The sequence below is a fragment of the Meles meles genome, chromosome 18 (genome assembly GCF_922984935.1).
Source record: "Meles meles chromosome 18, mMelMel3.1 paternal haplotype, whole genome shotgun sequence".
Taxonomy (NCBI): domain Eukaryota; kingdom Metazoa; phylum Chordata; class Mammalia; order Carnivora; family Mustelidae; genus Meles; species Meles meles.
In genome coordinates, this window is record NC_060083.1 from 39186770 (window position 1) to 39207209 (window position 20440).

At 45.4% G+C, this 20440-nt stretch overlaps 1 protein-coding gene across 2 annotated transcripts in view; it reads right to left on the minus strand.

Moving 5' to 3' along the window:
* Positions 1 to 2556: 2556 nt before the first annotated feature.
* KAT7 (lysine acetyltransferase 7) overlaps positions 2557 to 20440 on the minus strand; it is a 33797-nt gene continuing 15913 nt past the window's right edge. Inside the window, exons 6-15 of one of the 2 annotated variants that reach the window (XM_045986196.1) lie at positions 19958 to 20044; positions 18418 to 18516; positions 15449 to 15559; positions 13091 to 13282; positions 10482 to 10571; positions 10125 to 10265; positions 8943 to 9036; positions 6056 to 6202; positions 5322 to 5428; positions 2557 to 4286 (exon numbers count right to left, since the gene is read on the minus strand). In XM_045986196.1, coding sequence (XP_045842152.1) covers positions 4185 to 4286; positions 5322 to 5428; positions 6056 to 6202; positions 8943 to 9036; positions 10125 to 10265; positions 10482 to 10571; positions 13091 to 13282; positions 15449 to 15559; positions 18418 to 18516; positions 19958 to 20044 — 1170 coding nt within the window. In that variant the 3' untranslated portion in view covers positions 2557 to 4184. The remainder of the gene's footprint in view (positions 4287 to 5321; positions 5429 to 6055; positions 6203 to 8942; positions 9037 to 10124; positions 10266 to 10481; positions 10572 to 13090; positions 13283 to 15448; positions 15560 to 18417; positions 18517 to 19957; positions 20045 to 20440) is intronic. The other variant, XM_045986197.1, reaches the window with a different exon arrangement.

Below are 20440 nucleotides of genomic sequence, written 5' to 3' on the forward strand. Positions count from 1 at the left end.
GAGCCAAGGCAGGGTTCATACCTGCTCATGTACACTTTGTTTCAAACCAAAGTTTGGTGTTTTTTTTTTTTAAGATTTTATGTATTCATTTGAGAGCGAGCAGAGAGCAGACTCCCCACTGAGCAGGGACCCTGACATCATGACCTGAGCCAAAGGGAGCCACTTAACCGAGCCACCCAGGTACTCTAAAACAAGGTTTCTTATTTCACCCCAGTGTAGGAATGAACTTCAAAGGCTCAATTTTCTGAACTGTAAACAAATGTGGCCTATTTGCCTCATATGCGTTCAAGAGGATCCAATGCTAGGACTCTTCTCAAAAGGTCAGAAGAGAAAAAAAGATAGAAAGGATCACTGCTGATCACTTGACCTGGGCACCGCTCACACAAACCCTGCTTCTGGAATGCCTTTCGGCTTATCGATTGCTCTTCAAACGCAGCCAGGTTTAGAACTTCCCTTGAAGTTACTAATATACTTCTAAGATGCGCTCCACTCCACTCCGCCTTCCAGAAGGAATGTGTACTAGAAGCAAGCTGTGGTCTTTTCTACTGGAGCCCCAACCTTGACCTGAACCAACTGCCTTCACATCAATGCCATTCGAGGCCATTCCTAACAGGAGGCAGGCAATCTGCCCAGAAGTGCAGGGACAAAACAAAGCCAAGTCAAAAGCGTCCCCCTGCTTCATAGAGGGCAAACCATCTTGTTAACAATTCCTTGCCTCCCTATTTAGCCTGGAGAGACATGGAACACACAGCAGCGTCAGAGGCCTCGTGACAGCACCATGAATGGGTTTGGAATCTGAGTTAGGGCTGGCTTTCCATAACCCAGAGGCAAGACCTCTGAGCCTCCAGCTTTCCCACGAGGAAGAGGCAGAGGCAGAGAATACCCACCTTACAGGAGTGGTGAGGAGAAGAACCAGTCAAGCCACAGCGCCTACGGGACTGCTTACTCCTAAGTCAGCAGCTGTGTCAGAATGGGGACTCTCTGTTCCCATACCTGGGTCTCTGGTCCCCCCAGTGCTACTTACAGGATGGACTAAAATCTTTCATTTGAAAGCTTCCACCGGTTTCATCATTTCCCTGGTAATGGAAGCCTCCAGAAGCACAGGGGCCTGTGGCTGAAGCCAGGAAATCTAACTAAAAAGGAAAGGATGACTAATCACTACAGAACTAAAGAAGTAGAGAAAGCAAAGAGCAGAGGGGACAGTGAAGTGCTCAGGGGGACAGACTAAAGGGAGTTCTCAGCTCTCACTGCTGTCACCTTAGGCTCCCGGCCTCCCCGCGCCACTCCAGTGCGTTTCCACCGCGCCGAGGCTGACATGAGGGACAGAGGCAGTGGGAAGGCACCCAGCATGCCAGCATACAGGAAGCAACCAGCACATGCCAGGGGTTCCCTTCTTCCTCCAGATACGGAGTAGGCATTTCTACTTCAAGGGTTTCAGAAGCTCCACCAGGAATAGCTCTGGACTTGCTCGAAGGAAGGAGTCTAACAGCAGGGCTGCTCTCCTGCAGGTAGAGCCAGAGGGGGCAGTCTTACACAACACTGCTAAGTAAACACTCTGTTCCCATACCTGAGGGATTTAAACCAGAGAAACCTTCCTTTTACTTTTCAGTAAGGAAAGTCGGGTGGCAACAGAGAGTCTTGGGGGCCCAACGCTGCACAAAACTTCAGGTGCCCTGACCTCTCGGCACCCAGTCGCATGGTTCAGATCACCTAGCCCGATGTTTCTGAAACGTGAGGCAGAACCTCCCTTTGATACAAGTATGTAGAAGAGGGAGCTCTGGGCATACATCAACCTAACAGTGTAAAAGGGTCTTTTTGTAACCTCAAGCTTCTCTTCAACGTAGTCTCTGCCCCCAGTACGTGGCATACAGGACTCTAACCTTACAAAAAAGAACCTTCAGTTTATTCACCGGGATGGGTTCTCAACCCTTCCATGGTAAGCAAAACCACCCCAGCAAACACAACTTCCAGCGTCCAGATAAGTGCTGGCCCCGACTGCCTGCCCTGGGTAAGTGCTATAAGACAAGGGGGCTTTCAGAAATCCTCTCAAGCAGACAATCCATAACTGGAGGCAACAACGCTCACTAATGGCAAATGAACTCGGAGACAGGGATAAACCAGCCCGTACCCCATCCCAAGTATCCGCTGTACCCTGTCTATCCTAACTTCCTGCCGTGCCTTTGCCCTTGAAATCACAGGAAAATGAGTTTAAGATTGAGTAACAAACACAGAGGCGCGAGGCTGGCTCAGTCGGAGGCGCATGCGACTCCTGATCTTGGGGTTGTGAGTTCAAGTCCCATGTTGGGCATATAGCTAAAAAAAAAAAAGGAATATGGTCTTGTCAATATTATGCGTACCTCTTAGCTGCAACCAAGTGAGGCAGAGAGAACTCATCCCACCAACTAGACAAGTTAAGAGTAATCGCTCTCTCTATAGCCTGCATCAGAGCAAAATTCCACAGCCACAAACCACATCCGTCAACAGCCAGCTCGCCATCAGTAGCAGGTCGGCTGCCCCATTTCCAGACTTAAGGAAGAGCTCCTGAGTGCAAAAGGCTTGAGCAGAGAACATGCTTTATTGAGGAGTAGATAGAGAACAGCACATTCTACCACATGTGGGGAAGGGTTAGCTTCGGTCAAAGACCTTTACCCCTTAAGAAAACCCGCAGTGAAGTTGCTTTTGGATAAACGTTAACAGTGACACTGAAACTGGCGGGGAGCTGCCACCGAACATGCTTAAAAGGAGCTCCCCCCAACCCACAGTGAGGATAAGTAGTGTACAGAGAGGACGAGAGAAAAGGCACAAATGACCAGAGTCGGGACCGTGGGGAGGGCTCCACACGCGGACAGCAGCGTTGGAGGAGACCAAGTCAGGAAGGGGAGCACATGTCCTACATCCAGAGCTGCCCCAAGATAGCGGGTTATAATGAGCTGGAGAAATTAGAGGGAGCGGCTCTTCCTTTGCTTGAGACCAAAAATAGGAGAGCAGAGACCCGGGCGGGGAACGGTGTCAAATCCCAAAAAGGAAATGGAGTTGTTCTTGGAAGGGCAGGAGCACTTCGGTTCAAGGGAGGGTGAGGCGCAGTGGGAGAAGCAAATGCTGGGTGGGGGTGCGGGGTGGCCGTGGCACTCTGCCTTGCTGAGTCAAGGGCTGAGAGGAGAGCCGGAAGTCAGGTGCAATCATTTCCTACTTCTCTGAGGAGGTGTGGGCAAAAATCAATGCAACTGAGGCAGAAGTACAGGTGTGCCAGATCCAAGCGACAGGTATGGGGGGGGGGGGCGCAGGGAGGGGGAGGTTTCTGCAGTCTAATGAACCGGTTAGCATGCAGCATGAGAGGGAGAACTGGACACTGTTTGGCCCCTGCAAATGACAAAAGGGGCAGGGGATCACAAGAAAGGAAAACATTTAGGGCTGGGCACTTTCTGGTGAGGCAAAAAAGGACTTGTTCCCTTCCACCAACACGCGGCCCACCGGTGAACTCAAATCAAAGTAGAGAATCACCACCTGTCAATTCTTCTCTCCATTTCATTTGGATAAATTGTGTGCAGTTGCCAACACGAGTCCCTGGGAGAGGCTAAACAAATACTGGTCTCTTGTCAGCTTGACACTGATCAAAACCCGGCCTCGTTCAATAAAAATGGTGGAAAAAACTTAAAGTGAGCTAAAATCCGAAGGGAATGGACCCCTCCCAGTACACAGTCAGAAATGTTACCTCTTCCCTGCTCTCCCCCCACCCCCCCAAGAAAACCACATGTAAGGAGGAACTGGAAAGGTCCTGGTGGCGGCAAACCATGGTCTGGAAGTCTGGTGACCCGGCAGCAAGCAGCACTAGTACAAAGTTTAGAAGACACAACACAACCTCGTGGGGCTAGAGGACATGAGGAGAACCAGTGACTGGACAGGTACAGTACCAAACAGAACACCTTGGGTCAGTGCTACGAGGGATCTGCTCTCAAGTCTAACAGAGATCCCATCCAGGCAACCTCACTGAGGCCGAAACAGCAGTTCCTCAGAACCAGCGTCTGCAGTGAACACGAGGGTCGGAGCCAGGACAGTCCTGAGGGGGATGGCCTTCCCAAAGGATACTGTACTTGCCAATCACAAGAGCAACAGAAATGACAGACAGATCCCTAGGGTACGGATTCCTACTGCTGGGGTTCGCTGGCTCAGAGTAACAGGTCACTTTAAGTGCCCTTGGGAGGGGTCCATTTTAAGCAGCTTGGATCCATGGTTTTATTGGAGTTGGATCTTTTGGCCTCTTTGGCTATCCACTCGTCGATCAGGTCCTGCGGGAGAACAACAGGAAAAATGACTTTACACATTCAACGAAAATGTCTTTATATATGGATTCCAAAATGCCTGTTAGTGAAGGAAGAATCTCCAAAAGTTTAACGATACACTATGGAAGGAAACGGGTATAAAAAAATTATCTTTTGATTTAGAAAATGCTTTCCTACAAAAACCCATTGCTGCTGACACTGTCCTCAGAAAGAACTTATTCACCTTCCCTTATAGGTCTGTCAACTAAAACAAATTAAAAGCACTTACATGAGGGACACCGGGGAGGCTCAGCAGGCTGGGCAGCCGACTCTTAGTTTCGGCTCAGGTGGTGACCTCAGGGCTGTGAGATCAAGCCCAGCATCAGGCTTCATGCTCAGATATATATATATATATATATATATATATATCTTTTAAGTGCACTTCCACAAAGATATTTTTTAATATTTTTAAAAGAGAAAAAAGTGCACAAGCCCTGGAATTTGTGAGGTTTCCCCTCAAAACAGGTGGGGAATTTGCTCCAATCTAAGAAAATCGTTAGAAGCGCTGTATGACACAAAGCTACTTAACTGAGCTCCTTTGCTTGTGTCATCCAAATCGGAGACAGGAGCTTACTCAAAGCTTCAGAGAAAGGATAAGATAAGAAGTAAGCCCAACAGGCATCACTGCATGCTCAAAAAAAAGAGAGAGAGAGACCCAATAAAAGGTACATGTAGGCAAATTCCATTAAGAAGAGAAGGCTAGGGACACCTGGGTGGCTCAGTTGGTAAAGTGTCTGCCTTTGGCTCAGGTCATGGTCCCAGGGTCCTGGGATCGAGCCCCACTTCGGGCTCCCTGCTCAGCGGGAAGCCTGCTTCTCCCTTTGCCTGCTGCTCCCCTTGCTTATTCTCTCTCTGACAAATAAATAAATAAAATCTTAAAAACAAAAAAAAAGAGAGAGAGAGAGAGAGAAGGCTACTTTTAGGGTATTAAGGCCCCATTTTGCTCTGCTAGGTCTCAAGAGACATTCAGCACTGAGCCAGCAGCTGACAAAAAAACTTTACCTGTCTCTTTAAAACTAGGTGTTTTCCTTTCCAGTACTTGAGCATCTGAAGCGCTTGCAGAGTGCTGACAATGTCCACAGGATTCACAGCTGTCTCCTGGCTAATTTCTGAAACAGAAGCGCTGCTGAGAACCCGGCCAAAGTACAGTCCCACACCTTCACTGACCCCTACCAACCCAAGCCCCGCACCCCACTTAGAGGAAACCCAGATGACTGGAGCCGGGTACTGCACCCAACCTGCTCAGAAAAAGCTTACAAAACACTTATTTGATGGGTCCTTAATAACTATGAAAGAGAAATACAACAGCAAGAAATCACTCTGACCCGTACAGAAATCAAGGTCAAAAACAGACCTACTTTCTTCCACCCTTACATAAATATACAGGCATTATCTTATCAGGTCTTACATTTCCCAAAGAATTGGGAAAAAAAAAACCAATCATTCTTCCTTCTGGACTTTCGTTTAAGAACTAGTGTTAACCACTCCAGGTTTGTGAAACCAAAATCATATAGCCATTCCCAAAGGGCCAAATGCTCTGGAATCCTTCAGCACTTTTGGGAGGGTCTCTGCAGTGGCCCACATCCGGGGGCATCCGTTCTCCTGTTCAGATGAAGCACTGAGGGGGGCCTTCTCTTTGCAGGTGACCAAGCCGAGCAGGGCCAAGGAGAAAAGCTGGAATGTCCAGTGCCATTAATATCCTGGGTACCAACTATCCTCAAGAGCCAAAAACTAACCTTTGATAGAAATCTCTTTGCCTTGGAAATTATGCAGGTAACGGAGAAGCACTTCTTTCCAGTAACTGCGATAGCTTATGAGCCCCAGGTCGGAGAGGGGACGTTCCGGGGAGCCGACTTTTTCTTCCACTTTGGAAAGCAAGTAACCTACCAAGGAACAAAATGCAGTCGCTCTATTTCATCCTAATCGCAAACACTGCTATGCCAACACAGAAAACTCAAGGACAGGCTGCTTCATGGTACCAACTAGGGGTCAGACATTCAAGCTGGGGCGGTTGACTGTACAGAGTGCTGCCTTGGGCTAAGCCAAAAGGGAAGAATGGTGTGTTCGCATTTAGCTGTAATAGACATTAAGAAAACTCTGGAAGGTTTCACAAGATAAAAATGTTAATAACAACAGTAATCGGTAGGTGTGTGCTGGAACAGAGATGGGGAGCCATTTCATTATGTCATTTTTTATGTATTTTGAAATTTTTCAATTTTAAGAACAGATTTTCTCAGTACTGAGTATCCTGTAGCCTCTGGTTCTAACATCTGAACATCTAATGTTAAATATTATGGAGATGCAGTTCACAAAATGCACGCTCTGCAAAATGCTGGTGGAAAACTAATGGGCTTTCAATAAATAAATAGGAAAGAAATACAAGAGCTGGGAGTGGGAACTTTTCAGACTAAAAGGGATTTACAAGCCACATCTATCAATCCCCATGTATCAATTCTATTTGGAGCTAAGTAAAAATAACTACATGTGCGTTTTCTTTAAAAGGAAGAAAAAAATCACAAAATCGGGGTAATTTGAACACTGTAACTTAGAGTATTAAGTAACTTGGGGAGGTTTGGACTTTTTTGGGGGGGGGATTTTTTAACATGAAATAGAACTTATCTTTTAGAGATGTGAAAGTAACAGGTTGAGAATAGAGGTAAAACAAGACTGACCATGAAACGTTAATCATACATTACAAGGGCTTTTATTATCTAACTATTCCACATTTTTATATACGTTTGAAAATCTACATAGAATCAAGTTTATAAAATAGGAGTCACCTGTTCCAAGATATAGGGCCCCTACTCTGTGGGCTGTGCCACTTCCTGAGTTCATCACTTCCCACAGCTGGAAGGCAATGGACTGGAAGGCTAACTCTAAGAATTATAATTCTGACTAGAGTGTTGTAGGACAGGAAACACTGAATAAAATACAGTTGACTCGCATCATTTATATAGGTGTTATGTTCTGTAAAATCACAGCAAGCACTTAGTTAGTGAACACTTAACCACTGCTCCTAGGGGAACCTGGGTTAGGTTTCTGTAAGCCTCTGGTCATATTTTCATCAACCCGTCATTATGGTTACCTTGTCTTAGGTGTTTCTGTTTAACAATACCTTTCTAAATATACAAGGTTGATTCATTAGCATCGAACTCCGGCCCACAGCACAACAACCTGGCGTTCTGGCACTACACCTAGGGGCCATTTAAAATTAGCAACAAGGGACTCCTGGGTGGCTCAGTCGGTTAAGCATCTGCCTTCAGCTCAGGTCATGATCCCAGGGTCCTGGGATGGAGTCCCACTTCAGACTCCCTGCTCGGCACGGGGTCTGTTTCTCCCTCTCTGCCTGATGTTTCCCCCTGCTTTGTGCTCTCTCTCTGACAAATAAATAAAATCTTTAAAAAATTAAGTAAGTAAGTAAATAAATAAATACATAAAATCAGCAACAAGGGCACCTGGGTGGCTCAGTCTGTTAAGTGTCTGCCCTCAGCTCAGATCATGGTCCCAGGGTTGTGGGATCAAGTCCCACACTGGGCTCCCTGCTCAGTGGGGTGCCTGCTTCTCCCTCTCCCTCCCCCACGCTCTGTTTCTGTCTCAAATAAATAAAATCCTTTAAAAAATTAAAGTAAGGGGGGGGCGCCTGGGTGGCTCAGTGGATTAAGCCGCTGCCTTCGGCTCAGGTCATGATCTCAGGGTCCTGGGATCGGGCCCCGCATCGGGCTCTCTGCTCCGCGGGGAGCCTGCTTCCTCCTCTCTCTCTGCCTACCTCTCTGCCTACTTGTGATCTCTCTGTCAAATAAAATCTTTAAAAAAAAAAAAAAATTAAAGTAAGGGGCACCTCCGCAGCTCAGTGGGTTAAGCCTCTGCCTTTGGCTCAGGTCATGATCTCAGGGTCCTGGGATCGAGTCCCGCATCGAGCTCTCTGCTCAGCGGCGAGCCTGCTTCCCTCTCTCTCTCTCTCTGCCTGCCTCTCCGCCTACTTGTGATCTCTCTGTGACAAATAAATAAAAATCTTTTTAAAAAAATTAAAATAGAATCAGCAAAAAAATGCACAAAAATATGAAAAGCATGGCACTAACAGACTGAAAAAAACATGTGTTTACATGGAGAGCCAAAACAAGGCACCTGCTTGTTTAACCGAAGCAGAGAAAACGTGGTGACTTCCTTTTTGCAGCTGTGTGCACATCCACAAGTGACTGCAGACGTGCCAAGAGTACAGATTTGGGGATTAAAAATAAATTCGAGTAGGCAAATTCCCAAATACAGAATACACTACTAAAGAGGCCCAAGGCCTTTATCAGGTACACAGATTGCCACTGGACAAGTCCTTACAAAACTGAAATCCCTAATCCAGGAACAGATTTGAAGCCTTCATCATACATGTGCTGTTCCTTCTCTCAAATGGGGATAATCAGGAACCTTCTGTCCTATCCCTTACTTCCCCCACCATCAGGTAGTGACTGAGGCCTGCATTCACCGAACGTTCCAGGTACACCGGCTGACCCGGGACCTTCAGATTCTGTCTACACATCCATCCTCTTGCTGCATGCCAGGAACCAGAAACTCAATTGGTCTCGTCAGCCCCGCAGCTTCCAGAGCTCAGGCCAGAGCAGTCCCACTTACTGAAATCGATGAGCATCTTGCCATAGCCCTGTCTCATGTACTGAGGCATGGTGAGGATACACGACACGTTGTAGTTGAGGAATGAATTCTTTTCCTACAGTCACAAGCAAAACAGATGAGAGCATGTCAGGAGAGCTTAGAACCCAAGGTGTCAGGAGTCCCACAAACACAAAATAAGGCTGCTGGCAAACTGTCTGGTCAGGGAGTCCCGGGGAGTGGCTGTCACACTCACAGCTGTTCCACCCACACTGTTTACAACAATGGCCAAAGCCAGCCATGCCAGGTGCCCCCTTGCTCGGAGACGAGTATCAATTTAAGGCAGGGGTGGACGGAGTTCTTCCTAGTCAGAGCAAGGCCAGGAGGGGTTGACTGTGGAGTCGGTCAGGGCAACCCTCTGTAAATGTAATTTTTCAAAAGGGGGCTGGCTAGCGGAAAAGAGATCATCCCCACCAGGTAGCCTCCAGTTTGCAAGGGACTGAACAAACACTCCCATCACATACTGTCCGGTTCCATTTATGGAAAATGTTCGTGACAGGCAAACTCCTAGAGCCAGGGGGCTGGCGGGGGCTGGCGGGGGCTGGCAGCGGCTGAGGGGCAACGGGCAGGACTGCTTGCTCGGGTAACAAAAACACAGGAGGGCCTGTGTGGTTGCTGCGCTCTTCTGGCAAAACAAAAGCCACTGAGGTACAGGCTTTAAACGAGTGAAGTGTGTGGCATGTGAATCAGATTTCAAGGAAGTTTCTCTTAAAAAGTCAAAAGCAAAACCTGGCCTTCAGCTTTCAAAAGCACAGTGGCGTTATCACAGAATAAGCCCAGCTAGAAAAGGAATATATTCCTGGTTTTAGGCTAATAACAGAGAGCAAAGCCAGGAGCATTGGCCTGACTACAAAATGTGGGCTTCGGGGTTAGTAGGCAGGGCTTTGGCCGGTAATTAATAGGCAGCTCTAAGCCACAAGTCCAGAAAGGAATAAACCAGAAGCTTTTAATAAAGAATCGCATACTTTCATTAAACAATCTGTGATACATGGATTTCTGCGACACCTTCCCACCCAACCCTTAAGGGAAGGGCTGTCATCATTGCCCAGGGTCCGGCCTCTTCCTGTCAGTGATCTGGGTCCCCAAATGCCAACATCAATCACCCTGCTGGGACCAGTAGCTTCTTAATCTCTAGATCCTGCTGACCTTGGAAAAATATCCAATCAGGTGACAGCCAGTGTTGTCCGCTTCTGTCATAACATAAAACAGGAAGGGCTCCACATCATAATATAACGTCTTGTGGTCCAGAAAAAGCTTGGCCAACAGGCACAGGTTTTGGCAGTAGATCTGGAAGCAGAGAAAGAGAATTCGTACATGGGCCAGTGATTCAACTTATCAGATAAAGGCCTAAACCTGAAGATCCTATCGTCAGTGTTGATGAGGCAGAAAGTGTGCTTTGGTCAACAGCAGAGTCCTATCACCTCTACAAGGGGGAGATGGGAGGCGGAACAAACTGCTGCCGGGACCTGTGAATATACACCCTCCACCACCGCACCTGCTTACCTTGTTTTTCTTGCCGTCCACTTCAAACACGGAGATGGAGCCTTTCCGATAGATCTCATCGCCAGGTGGGTGTTTCCACACACATTTAGCCTACAAGAGAATGGAATTCGTATCAGGGAAACAAGCCTTCCCCAACAAGACTGCTGCTCAAATGGGAAAATGAATCACAGGTCAAATTTAGTTAGCGGAGATGACAGACAACTGGACACACTTGAGAACGTACTGCAAGTTTTTTTTTTCTTTTTTTTTTGGAAAACAATTAACAGCTTCTAAAGTCATAGGAATGTGTTTATGGTATTTTTATAGCAGTTTAGAACAAGTTTTCTAGATCATACTCTGGCCCTGTTTCAACCCAGGAGATTAAAATCATCTACTAAGTAAAAGCCAGATAAATAAAAAAATACCCTCGATTCTAAAACGCCCTGCGCCAAGAGGAAATTCTTGAGCAGCTTATTTCCAGCAGCTTAAGAGTTGCTAAGGAAAGGCAGGAACACTTCATGTTCGCCTTTACCAGTAAACTTTGCGACCGCCTCACTGTCAGTCTTTTCTTCCGATTAGGAAAGACACCCACGACAACAAAGACTAACCCCCACACCAAAGTTTTCCCTTTGTTATATAAGGAAGATGAGGACGCCCTTCCGTGGCTTAAAAACCAGGCAAGGTAGCCTGGTTCTGGAGGAAGAAACTGCGGAGGTGGGTGGACAGCTGGCCACAAGGGGGCACAAAGTCCCCCTTTCTTCCCCCTCAACTGCGAAAGGATTTAATGCAGCCAGTCAGCCCTTGCTGTAAATATGTGAATTCTTATAAGGTTTTATGCAAACACATTAAAAACCATCATTTAAGAAGCATATGTATATGGAACATTTTCTATTAAATTGTATTTTGACTTCTGGCCAACTCAAGACAGGCCCCACTGCCACGTGTAAATCCAAACGCTAACTGGAATCGCTTCAAGAAAGCTCTGTGGCTAGATCCACCTGCTTACTCATGCTGGCTCTTTCCAACAACCCAACTAATGCAACAATTGTTTAGAAACAGAAGCCAAAAATGGCCAAAGGTGGCCCATTTCAGCGATTATTCATGAAGCAATGGGAATCAGAAGTGTAGATGAAAAAACGGGTTTCCATTACCTGAAAATCGATTTTTGTACCTCCCCATAATACAGATCCACCAATATTCAAAAATGTTTCTTGACCCTCAGATTTATCCAAACCCTGTTTTCCCCACCTACTATTATGTCTTGCCCTTTTAGGCTATTACATTGGTTAGCGCCACTAAGTAACCAGAAACAAAAAGAAGTAAAACCTAAATGGTCAGCAGTTCACATCAGTAAAAATACCAGCCTTACTTTGACATAGGAGAACCAGATTTTAGTTTATCTCCATGGTCTACCATCACGGAGACCAGTCCTCTGCTACCCTCATCCCTGTGGCCCAGTGTCCCTACCAGTCCTCCATCTGTTAGAGCCCCCTGCCCCCAGTCAAGTGTGCAGGAGTCTGGAAATCTGAACTCAACGGGGCGGTTCTAGGCTGCAACACTACAGTGTGTCTGTTCCAGAGAACACAAAATGCAGTTATCCCCCAAACCAACTGGGGACAAGAGAAGGACACGGGGCGCCTGGGTGGCTCAGTCATTAGGCATCTGCCTTCGGCTCAGGTCATGATCAAGCCCATACTGAGCTCCTTGCTCGGTGGGAAGTCTGCTTTTCCCTCTCCTACTCCCCCTGCTTGTGCTCCCTCTCTCACTGGCTCTGTCAAATAAATAAAATCTTTAAGAAAAAAAAAAAGAGGGGAAGAATGGGAACTCTGGGAAAGCCTGGGCCACAGAAGCTCAGCACACAGAAAACCTGGGAAATAAAAGTGGAAGGGGATGGAAGGAGGTACACCCTCAAAGGTCTTAGAGCCAAATTGCACTGGGACGACAGAAACAGGAAAACGAAGGTGCCCGCCTGAAACACTCCTTCCTCTCTTCCCCATCCCTGCTCCCAGAAATTCCCTTATTTAAGACGAGATTTTTCACTCTACAGCTAGGCAACAAAAAATGGCTTAAAGCTACAAAATACCTAGTGAGTATATATATGAATAAAACGAGTCTTCCTATCTGAATAGGAGGACAATATTCAGGAACCAGAAAGCACTAAACTCGGGAGAAGGCACCAAAGGAGCCATTTTGTTATTTCCATAATTTGTCTCCTTTAAATACGCATTCATTCAGCAGTTACAGGGCACTTCCTGCCTCCACTGGTTGCTAGGGATATGAAGTGAGTCACGTCGTCCTTGCTCTGTCTAATGAAGTCCACTTGTTTTTATCTAGTTTGGGACACATAAAAACTGTGGGCAGAGGTAATTCGTATCCCAGGGAGAAATGGAACCAGGCAGCAAGAAAAAAGACAAGGCAGTGTGTGTGACAGATGTGGTTCCAGGACATCAGCTGGTTCGGGTGCCACCTGCCCCCGGCCAGGCCCCATCCTGAAATATGGCTTGCCCTTTCCTATGCCTCTGTGCCATTCCTATGGGCCACTGAGAGAGGCTTAGAGGCGGAGGTCATCCAAGTAGAGGTCAACATCCAGAGCTCCACCGTGACAATCACAGAACCCCAAGATGGCGTACCATGTGTCGGCGGAGTATCGTTTGACTCTTCATGTACTTCAAACAGAATTCGCACATGTAGAGCCGTCCCAGGCGTGCGTATTCTTCAGGATAGGGAGAGTGGTACCACGTATCAAGCTCATAACGACCAAAAGCAATTGTTTTAATCATGTTGCTCCCCTCTGTGATTTGGCCTTGCAGCCTTAGCTTCTCCTATTGTAGAGAAGAAATCAGAAAGTCAGAGAATTACGACTGATCACCTTTGCTTTCAAAAAGTCTCTAGTATGCCTGTTCGCATGCCACCATGCTAGGCCAGGAGAAAAAACAGAACTGACTTCTAGGGGCGCCTGGGTGGCTCAGTGGGTTAAGGCCTCTGCCTTTGGCTCAGGTCATGATCTCAGGGTCCTGGGATTGAGCCCCACATCCAGCTCTCTGCTCAGCAAGGAGCCTGCTTCTCCCTCTCTCTCTCTGCCTGCCTCTCTGCCTACTTGTGATCTCTGCCAAATAAATAAATAAAATCTTAAAAAAAAAAACAAACTGACTTCTAATGCATGAGAAATTTGCACTAAAGAGGGCTGCCCACCTGGACACAGATAGTCAGGATGGCTTCTAGGAAACTCACAATCTACACTGCCTGGAAGCGTAGGTCTCAAAAGACCGCAGCTTTCCTCTGCTCCCTACCATGCTGTGGGTGGGCCTCACCTCCAGAACCTCAGTACCAAGTCCTTGGTAAAATTTTGTTTCTCATCAGCTCGCACCAAACCACTTGATAAAGGAAATCTACCACAAAGACAAACGCCCCGCCCTTACCAAACACTGTAAAACCAACCAGGAAAGATTATCTAGAATGTGCTTTACTATCTGCCTCTAAAGCTGTATGGATCTGTGTGACATAAATCCACAGGTATACAGGGCCATCCTCTCAAAGTAGGTCCCTGAAAACATATTTTTGAAACATGGACAGTGCTTTAGCACTGGACTCTACTCCAGATGAGGTAGAAAATATTTCTGGATATCACTCCCCACTCAGTGGTTAGGACGTGACTATAGGACGAATTTTCAAGTCTAACCAGGTGGAGAGCTGTGATAGGAAATACTCTGCTCCAGAACAGGAAGGAGAAAAGCAACTACCAAACTCTGCCCCCTCCAAGGTTCCCACAAGTCTCTGAGGATTTGTGAATCAAGTATTTGACACAATTAAAAAAAAAAAAAAAAAAAAGGAAAGAGGATATTCACTCTACAAGCTAAGTTTCCCTCAACACATTTCACCTGTTAAATCACAGGTACCAATTTTTTTTAAGCAATCTTGTTAAAAATTCTGCCTAGGGTATGAAAACCAAGTGAAACTAACTGTAAACAAAAATCAGAATAGTAGGGGCGCCTGGGTGGCTCAGTGGGTTGAGCCCCTCTGCCTTGGGATCAGGTCATGATCCCGGGGTCCTGGGATGGAGCCTCGCATCGGGCTCTCTGCTCAGCGGGGAGCCTGCTTCCCCCTCTCTGCCTGCCTCTCTGCCTACTTGTGATCTTTCTCTCTGTCAAATAAATAAATAAATAAATCTTTAAAAATAAATCAGAACAGTAAACCAGCTTCATAGATAAAACGTGGCTAGGTCAAAGATTAATTTCCATTATAAAACATATGACCACAGGGGCGCCTGGATGGCTCAGTGGGTTAAAGCCTCTGCCTTCGGCTCAGGTCATGATCCCAGCGTCCTGGGATCAAGCCCCGCATCGGGCTCTCTGCTCAGCAGGGAGCCTGCTTCCCCCTCTCTCTCTGCCTGCCTCTCTGCCTACTTGGGATCTCTGTCTGTCAGATAAATAAATAAAATCTTTAAAAAAAAAATGTATGGTTGTAAATTATCTACCCCTTCGAGAAGTATGTAAACCTTTTTAAAAAAAAAAAAAAAAAAACATATGACCACAGCCTTTTCCATTACTCCTCTATGCTGTTCTCTTAATTCTTTTGGAGCTAGAACGGAGAGCCTAGCAAAAGCCTGCAAAGGCTAGCTCCTGGGGGGGAGGGGGTTGTTAAGAGAACAAGAGAGGCTTAGCCACCAATAAGAGGCTCTCAGAATTGCAAATTGCCCGACTGAGACCGAGGGGCACCTATTGTCTAACGCTATTGCCTCTACACTCCCACCAAACAGGTCCTTCTGGGAGGTGAGATGGAGAGGGAAAAGTGGTCAGGGAAAAGAAAGGGAGGAGGGGAAATAAAGTTTAAATATGAATGGGAAGGAGGATCATTCTGATAAAGGATAGCTGAGGGAAGGGAAAAAGATTTTCATTATTTCCCATCAACTGATCAATTACTATCACTTTTCTGGGCAGTTTACAAGACTTTCACAAGCAGTCCATAAGCTTGAAGGTTTTAATACTCACTAAATCCTCTGAAGCTCGGGCTTGTGCTCTTCGGAAAAGATCTAAGTCATACTCGCTAGTCAGGTTTTCCAAGAGAGGTTCCCGAGTATTCCCATAGGTCTGTCTGTGTTCCTAGGAAAATAATCAGAGTGTGAGTCTTACTGCTTCTAAGAACTTAATCTATTTCATTTCAGTCAATGCCAAACAGAGGGCCAAGCACAACTATAAGCTATTTATTTAGTGCCTACTATATGCCAGGCATTATACTAGGCACTGGGGACTGAGCGTAAGACACACTATTACCAGGCTAATGCCAAAAACAACCATTATCCACTCTAGTGAATCTGGAAAGAAAATGCTCCTACACCTTCAAAAGGGAGTTTCATTCTTCTCTTTCTAAATGAGCACCTCGAGGGTCAGAATTCTATGCCTCCATTTCTTCATCTGAAAATGTGCATGACAATACAAATAAATAAAATGTAACAAAGCCAAAGGCACTACAAATTCCTAGAATCTTGAGATCTGGAAGGAACCTTGGTGGATACTCCCGTGTTTAAAAGCAAAACAAAGCAGAACAAAACAAAATACACAAAATCTCTTGAGACTTAAAGAGTCTCACATTTTAGACCGAAAGGAAAAGCCTCAACGAGGAAGGGGCTACAACACTAAGTGGTCCTTGCTAAGTCCCTTCCCCGCAGTTGCTGCGCCCATGACGCTGTTCGCCCAAGGCCTGAAGCTGCCACCTGAGTTCTCCAGCCCCGACGCATGGGAAACACAGGGCGCATGGGAAACACAGGCTGGCCCCTTTAAAAAACACTATGCTAAATATTAAGCGAGGAGGAGGAGACAATACTCATAGAAAATCAGAAGCATAAAAGTAAGCCAGTTCTCAGTAAGTATCAAATCTCACCATGGCAGTCATGACAAATATCCTGGCACCGGAAAGAAAGGCCACAAGGGAAACTTCCCTTTTAAAACCTCTGATTCTAGCCCTTCCCACTCCATCCCAGACTCCACCTCCCACCCAGAGAATAGAAGATAATGGTTGTTAAGTGGAGTGGATGGCTCATCCCGGGAGAACAGTACAGTATCCGCATGTGTATTATCATATGAAAAAACTATTCCCCAGGACCTCAACCCCTTTTACAATTTCTTCTGGTTCCTCTGGGCCCATCTGACCTGTATCTTTTGCATCTAATATTCAGATTCTTAAATATGAAGTTTGTTTTTCCTTCTAGTTTCATAAACATTTTTTTAAGCTTAAAAAAAAATATCCTAGCCAGCATTTTTAACAGGAAGGTTGGATCCAAATAACCTAGCTCAAATTTTGGAAAGCAGATGTTTGTAAACTCAATTTCAGGAGTTTTTACTTCAGACATTCTTTCTACCCCCCCCATATGATTTCTGGGCAAGTTACTACTCCAAATCTCTGTCTTCTTATCTATGAAATAGTTAAGACACCGCCCATCACAAAGAGTTGTCATAAAGATGATGGGAACACAACCATGCTTAGTGCCTACACACATAAGCATTCAGTAAATGCTATTATCATGTTTACTCCTTCCACATCTACCCAATTTGTGGACAGAAACACTGAACAAGGCAGAGGGAGGCATACAACTTTACACCTGGCAGCCCACTCCTAGAACCCTCCCCTCTACAAACCCAACAGTCTGGTGCAGGCAATTAGCTACAGATCCGCCCACCACCTGTTTCCTGCTGCACCATATCCATCTCATTCATAATATTATCATTTTCAAGGCAGTGAGGATGACCAAAAAAGTAAATACATGGTTTGGCATATTCTTGCCTTAGTGAAGTTGTGCTAAGTATCCACAAGCCATACATTAAATAACTTAATGCCTAAATAAGCCAATATTCCAATTCCATGAAAAGATAAAAATATGCACCAGGAAAAGCCCGAGAGATCTCATAGCAAAACACGGGGAAGGGGAAGGGGCTTCTTATCTCAGAGGGTGATTTTTATTGGAATTTTTCTTCTCTAATATTTTTGGTATTTTCATTAGGAAGCATTTAACACATTTATAAATATCAGTCAAACATATTTATAAATCATGTTTATAATAAATCTTTACTTAACAGTTAAATTTTATGCAAAAAATTTCTTGAAAAATTTTTATGAAATGAGGAAATTACAGTTCAAGTTATTTAAGTGAAAACACAGAATCCAAAGCTGTGCTTACAGTAAAATCCAAATTACATAAATTGGGCATTATGTAAAAGGCTAAGAAGAAATATCTCCAAATGCTAACATGGCTACTTTTTAGGTAGTAGGACTGATGTTTATTTCTGTATACTTCTCTTTGTGTTCTGTATTTCCTACTATAAATGTGTATTACTTTGGGGACACCTGGGTGGCTCAGTCAGTTAAGCATCTGACTTTGGCTCAGGTCCTGGGATCAAGCCCACCCTGCTTGGGGGTGGGAATGGGGGGATTCTGCTTCTCCCTCTCCTCTCCCCTAGCTCATGAGCTCTCTCTCTCAAATAAATATAATCTTAAAAAAAAAAATCATTATTTTTAAAACTAGAAAAAAAGGTTAAAATACTACCCAAAAAATCTTCTTATAGAATATATCACCCAATACTTTTTACTATGCAGGAATTTTGTTTTCCCATTAAAATATACAGACCATCACTTAGTTTGAATACCTTCCCTTACACAGACATCTCCAACATCCTGCTATTTGTTCGAGTGGCTAAATTTAACCCTTTACAACTAAAGTGAGCTTTACAAACAAGTATAGAACAGAATTTTTTTTTTTTTTCATCTAAATTCTAATGGCATTTTGTCTTTTGAAGCCTCCTGTTTCCACTCTTAACAACCCAGTCTGGGGGTGGAGGGCAATTATGGCAAACTCTAAGGGCTAGAGGTGGGCCCTTCCAGGGTATTCTCAAAGGCAGGACTTAGAAACCAAAAGCAATCAAATGCGAATGCAAGAATTCGTCTTAATCATTTAACTTTTTCTCACCATATATTTCTCTTTCTGCTCTTTGCTCAGCCCAGAATTCCTTTTCTTCCTGAGTTCAGCCACCTTTTCCTTGTATCGCAGCTGCCTCTCTGTTGGTGCCTGAAAGGCAAGAAGAGGACACTGAAAAGCTAGCTAGAAAATGCATTATGGCAGTGAGTTTCAAGATGAAAAGTAACAACACAAGACAAACCACAAGCTGGGCAGGGAAAGAAAACATGCCCAATGTGTGACAGCCACCCCACGAGTACTATGGCGATTTTAAAATCCCAAACTGGGTTCCCAGACCACCATGGTTACTGTCAGTTAATATGGGTTCAGGAATGTACTTATTTTAGTATTAAATCAAACAGAACATGAATTAAGGAGGGATGTCTCCGCCAAAGCAGCAGGAATAAAATAAAGGTATGTCAATTCAATAAGCATTTCTTGAATGTTTACTGTTTTCCAAGCACTGATACAAGAATGAATAAGACTTTTAAACTGAGTCAGACTAGAAGCCCAGATGGACCATGAAAACAAGAGCAGCTACAACTTATGGCATGCTTATTACCTACCAAGCACCAGGGAAGGGGATTTTGTCGGACAACTACCCTACTACGTAGTTATTATTCAGTCCTTGTTATGAACAAGGAAATAAAGTGTAAGGAGGGTAGCTGACCTGCCCTAGACCACACAGCTAGTATCACAGAATCACAGTATTCAAATCCAGATCTGTTTCGCTCCAAATCCCAACCTCTCCCTCCTCACCAGGCTTCCTCAGCTAGCTACCTATAATCTAATCACAGAAACAGACAACCGCATGATGAGCTACGTATATATAAGATGTGACAAGGGCTAAACCAGCATCCTGAGAACATTACAACAGAACACCCACGGAAGAACTGCCTCAATGGTAGGAGGTCTGGGAAGAATTTCTACAACAGTTGAGAAGTGTTCAAGGTCTTGAAGGATAAACACAATCCCTTCTTGGCACAGAGTTAGGCAGAAAAACGGCAAGAGCAAAGACCCAAGGCAGTCACGAAGGAACAAGGAATTAAGTGTCATCAATAAGCAGGAATGTTCAGAGAAGCAGAAAGATTAGGGCCAAGTAGCATCTTGGAATCCAAGGCAAGAGAGAAGTAGAAGAAAAACGACACCATCCTCAAGTGTCAAATGCTATTAAGCGCAAGTCACTGGCGACCTTGGAACCATGCCAGCACAGCGAGGGGGTTTGAAAGTAACAAAAGGTTGAAAAGGAGATGCGACATGGAGCAGCAAATACCATCTCGGAAATAATCAAGATTACGTGTGATAACCATTATTTTCATAAGCACTACAATTCCCTCATTTATGAGGCAGAAGCACTCATTTCATGAAATTTTACTATCTGGAAAGCAAATATGCTCCTGAGTGTACAACTGAAGGCGAGTTAAGATGAGTTACTCAGAAATACCACGGGGAACAAGAGACTTGGAGAGACCTAATGCCCGCTCCCGGGCCGAGGAGAGCCAAGACTTGGCTCCCAGGCTGCGAGCGGCCGGAGCTTGAGCGAGGCCCGTACCTGGTGCCTGGTTGCGTGCCTGTTGTCATCTTGCCTGTGGGACAGCGTTCTCTCTTCTATCTGTTTATCCCGGCTCTGTGCTCTCACCTGCAACCATCAACAACGTCAATAAATCCACCTGCTTCTAAGACTAGGTTTACGTAAAAGCATAAGAATACCATGGAAATCCCCTGAATTCACGCTGCGGTTTTACTTTCAAAGAGTCTTCACATTTATTATCACCATCTCTCCAAGAACAGGAAGGCAGGCTTCACCGTCTGCTTTCTCGGCCACTAACTGAGGATCAGAGAAGCACAATCCTCGGGGCTACATGGTGGCAAGGCGAAGATTTTAATGAAGTCTGAGGACTCAGAGCCTGGACCCTTCCCGCCGCACGATGGGTAAGAAACAAGAAGCCGTGGGCAAGTGCAAGAACAGGGGGAAGACATGCACAGGCAAGCCCAGATAGCCAGGGGGGTCAAGTCTCCGGGGAAACTGAACTCT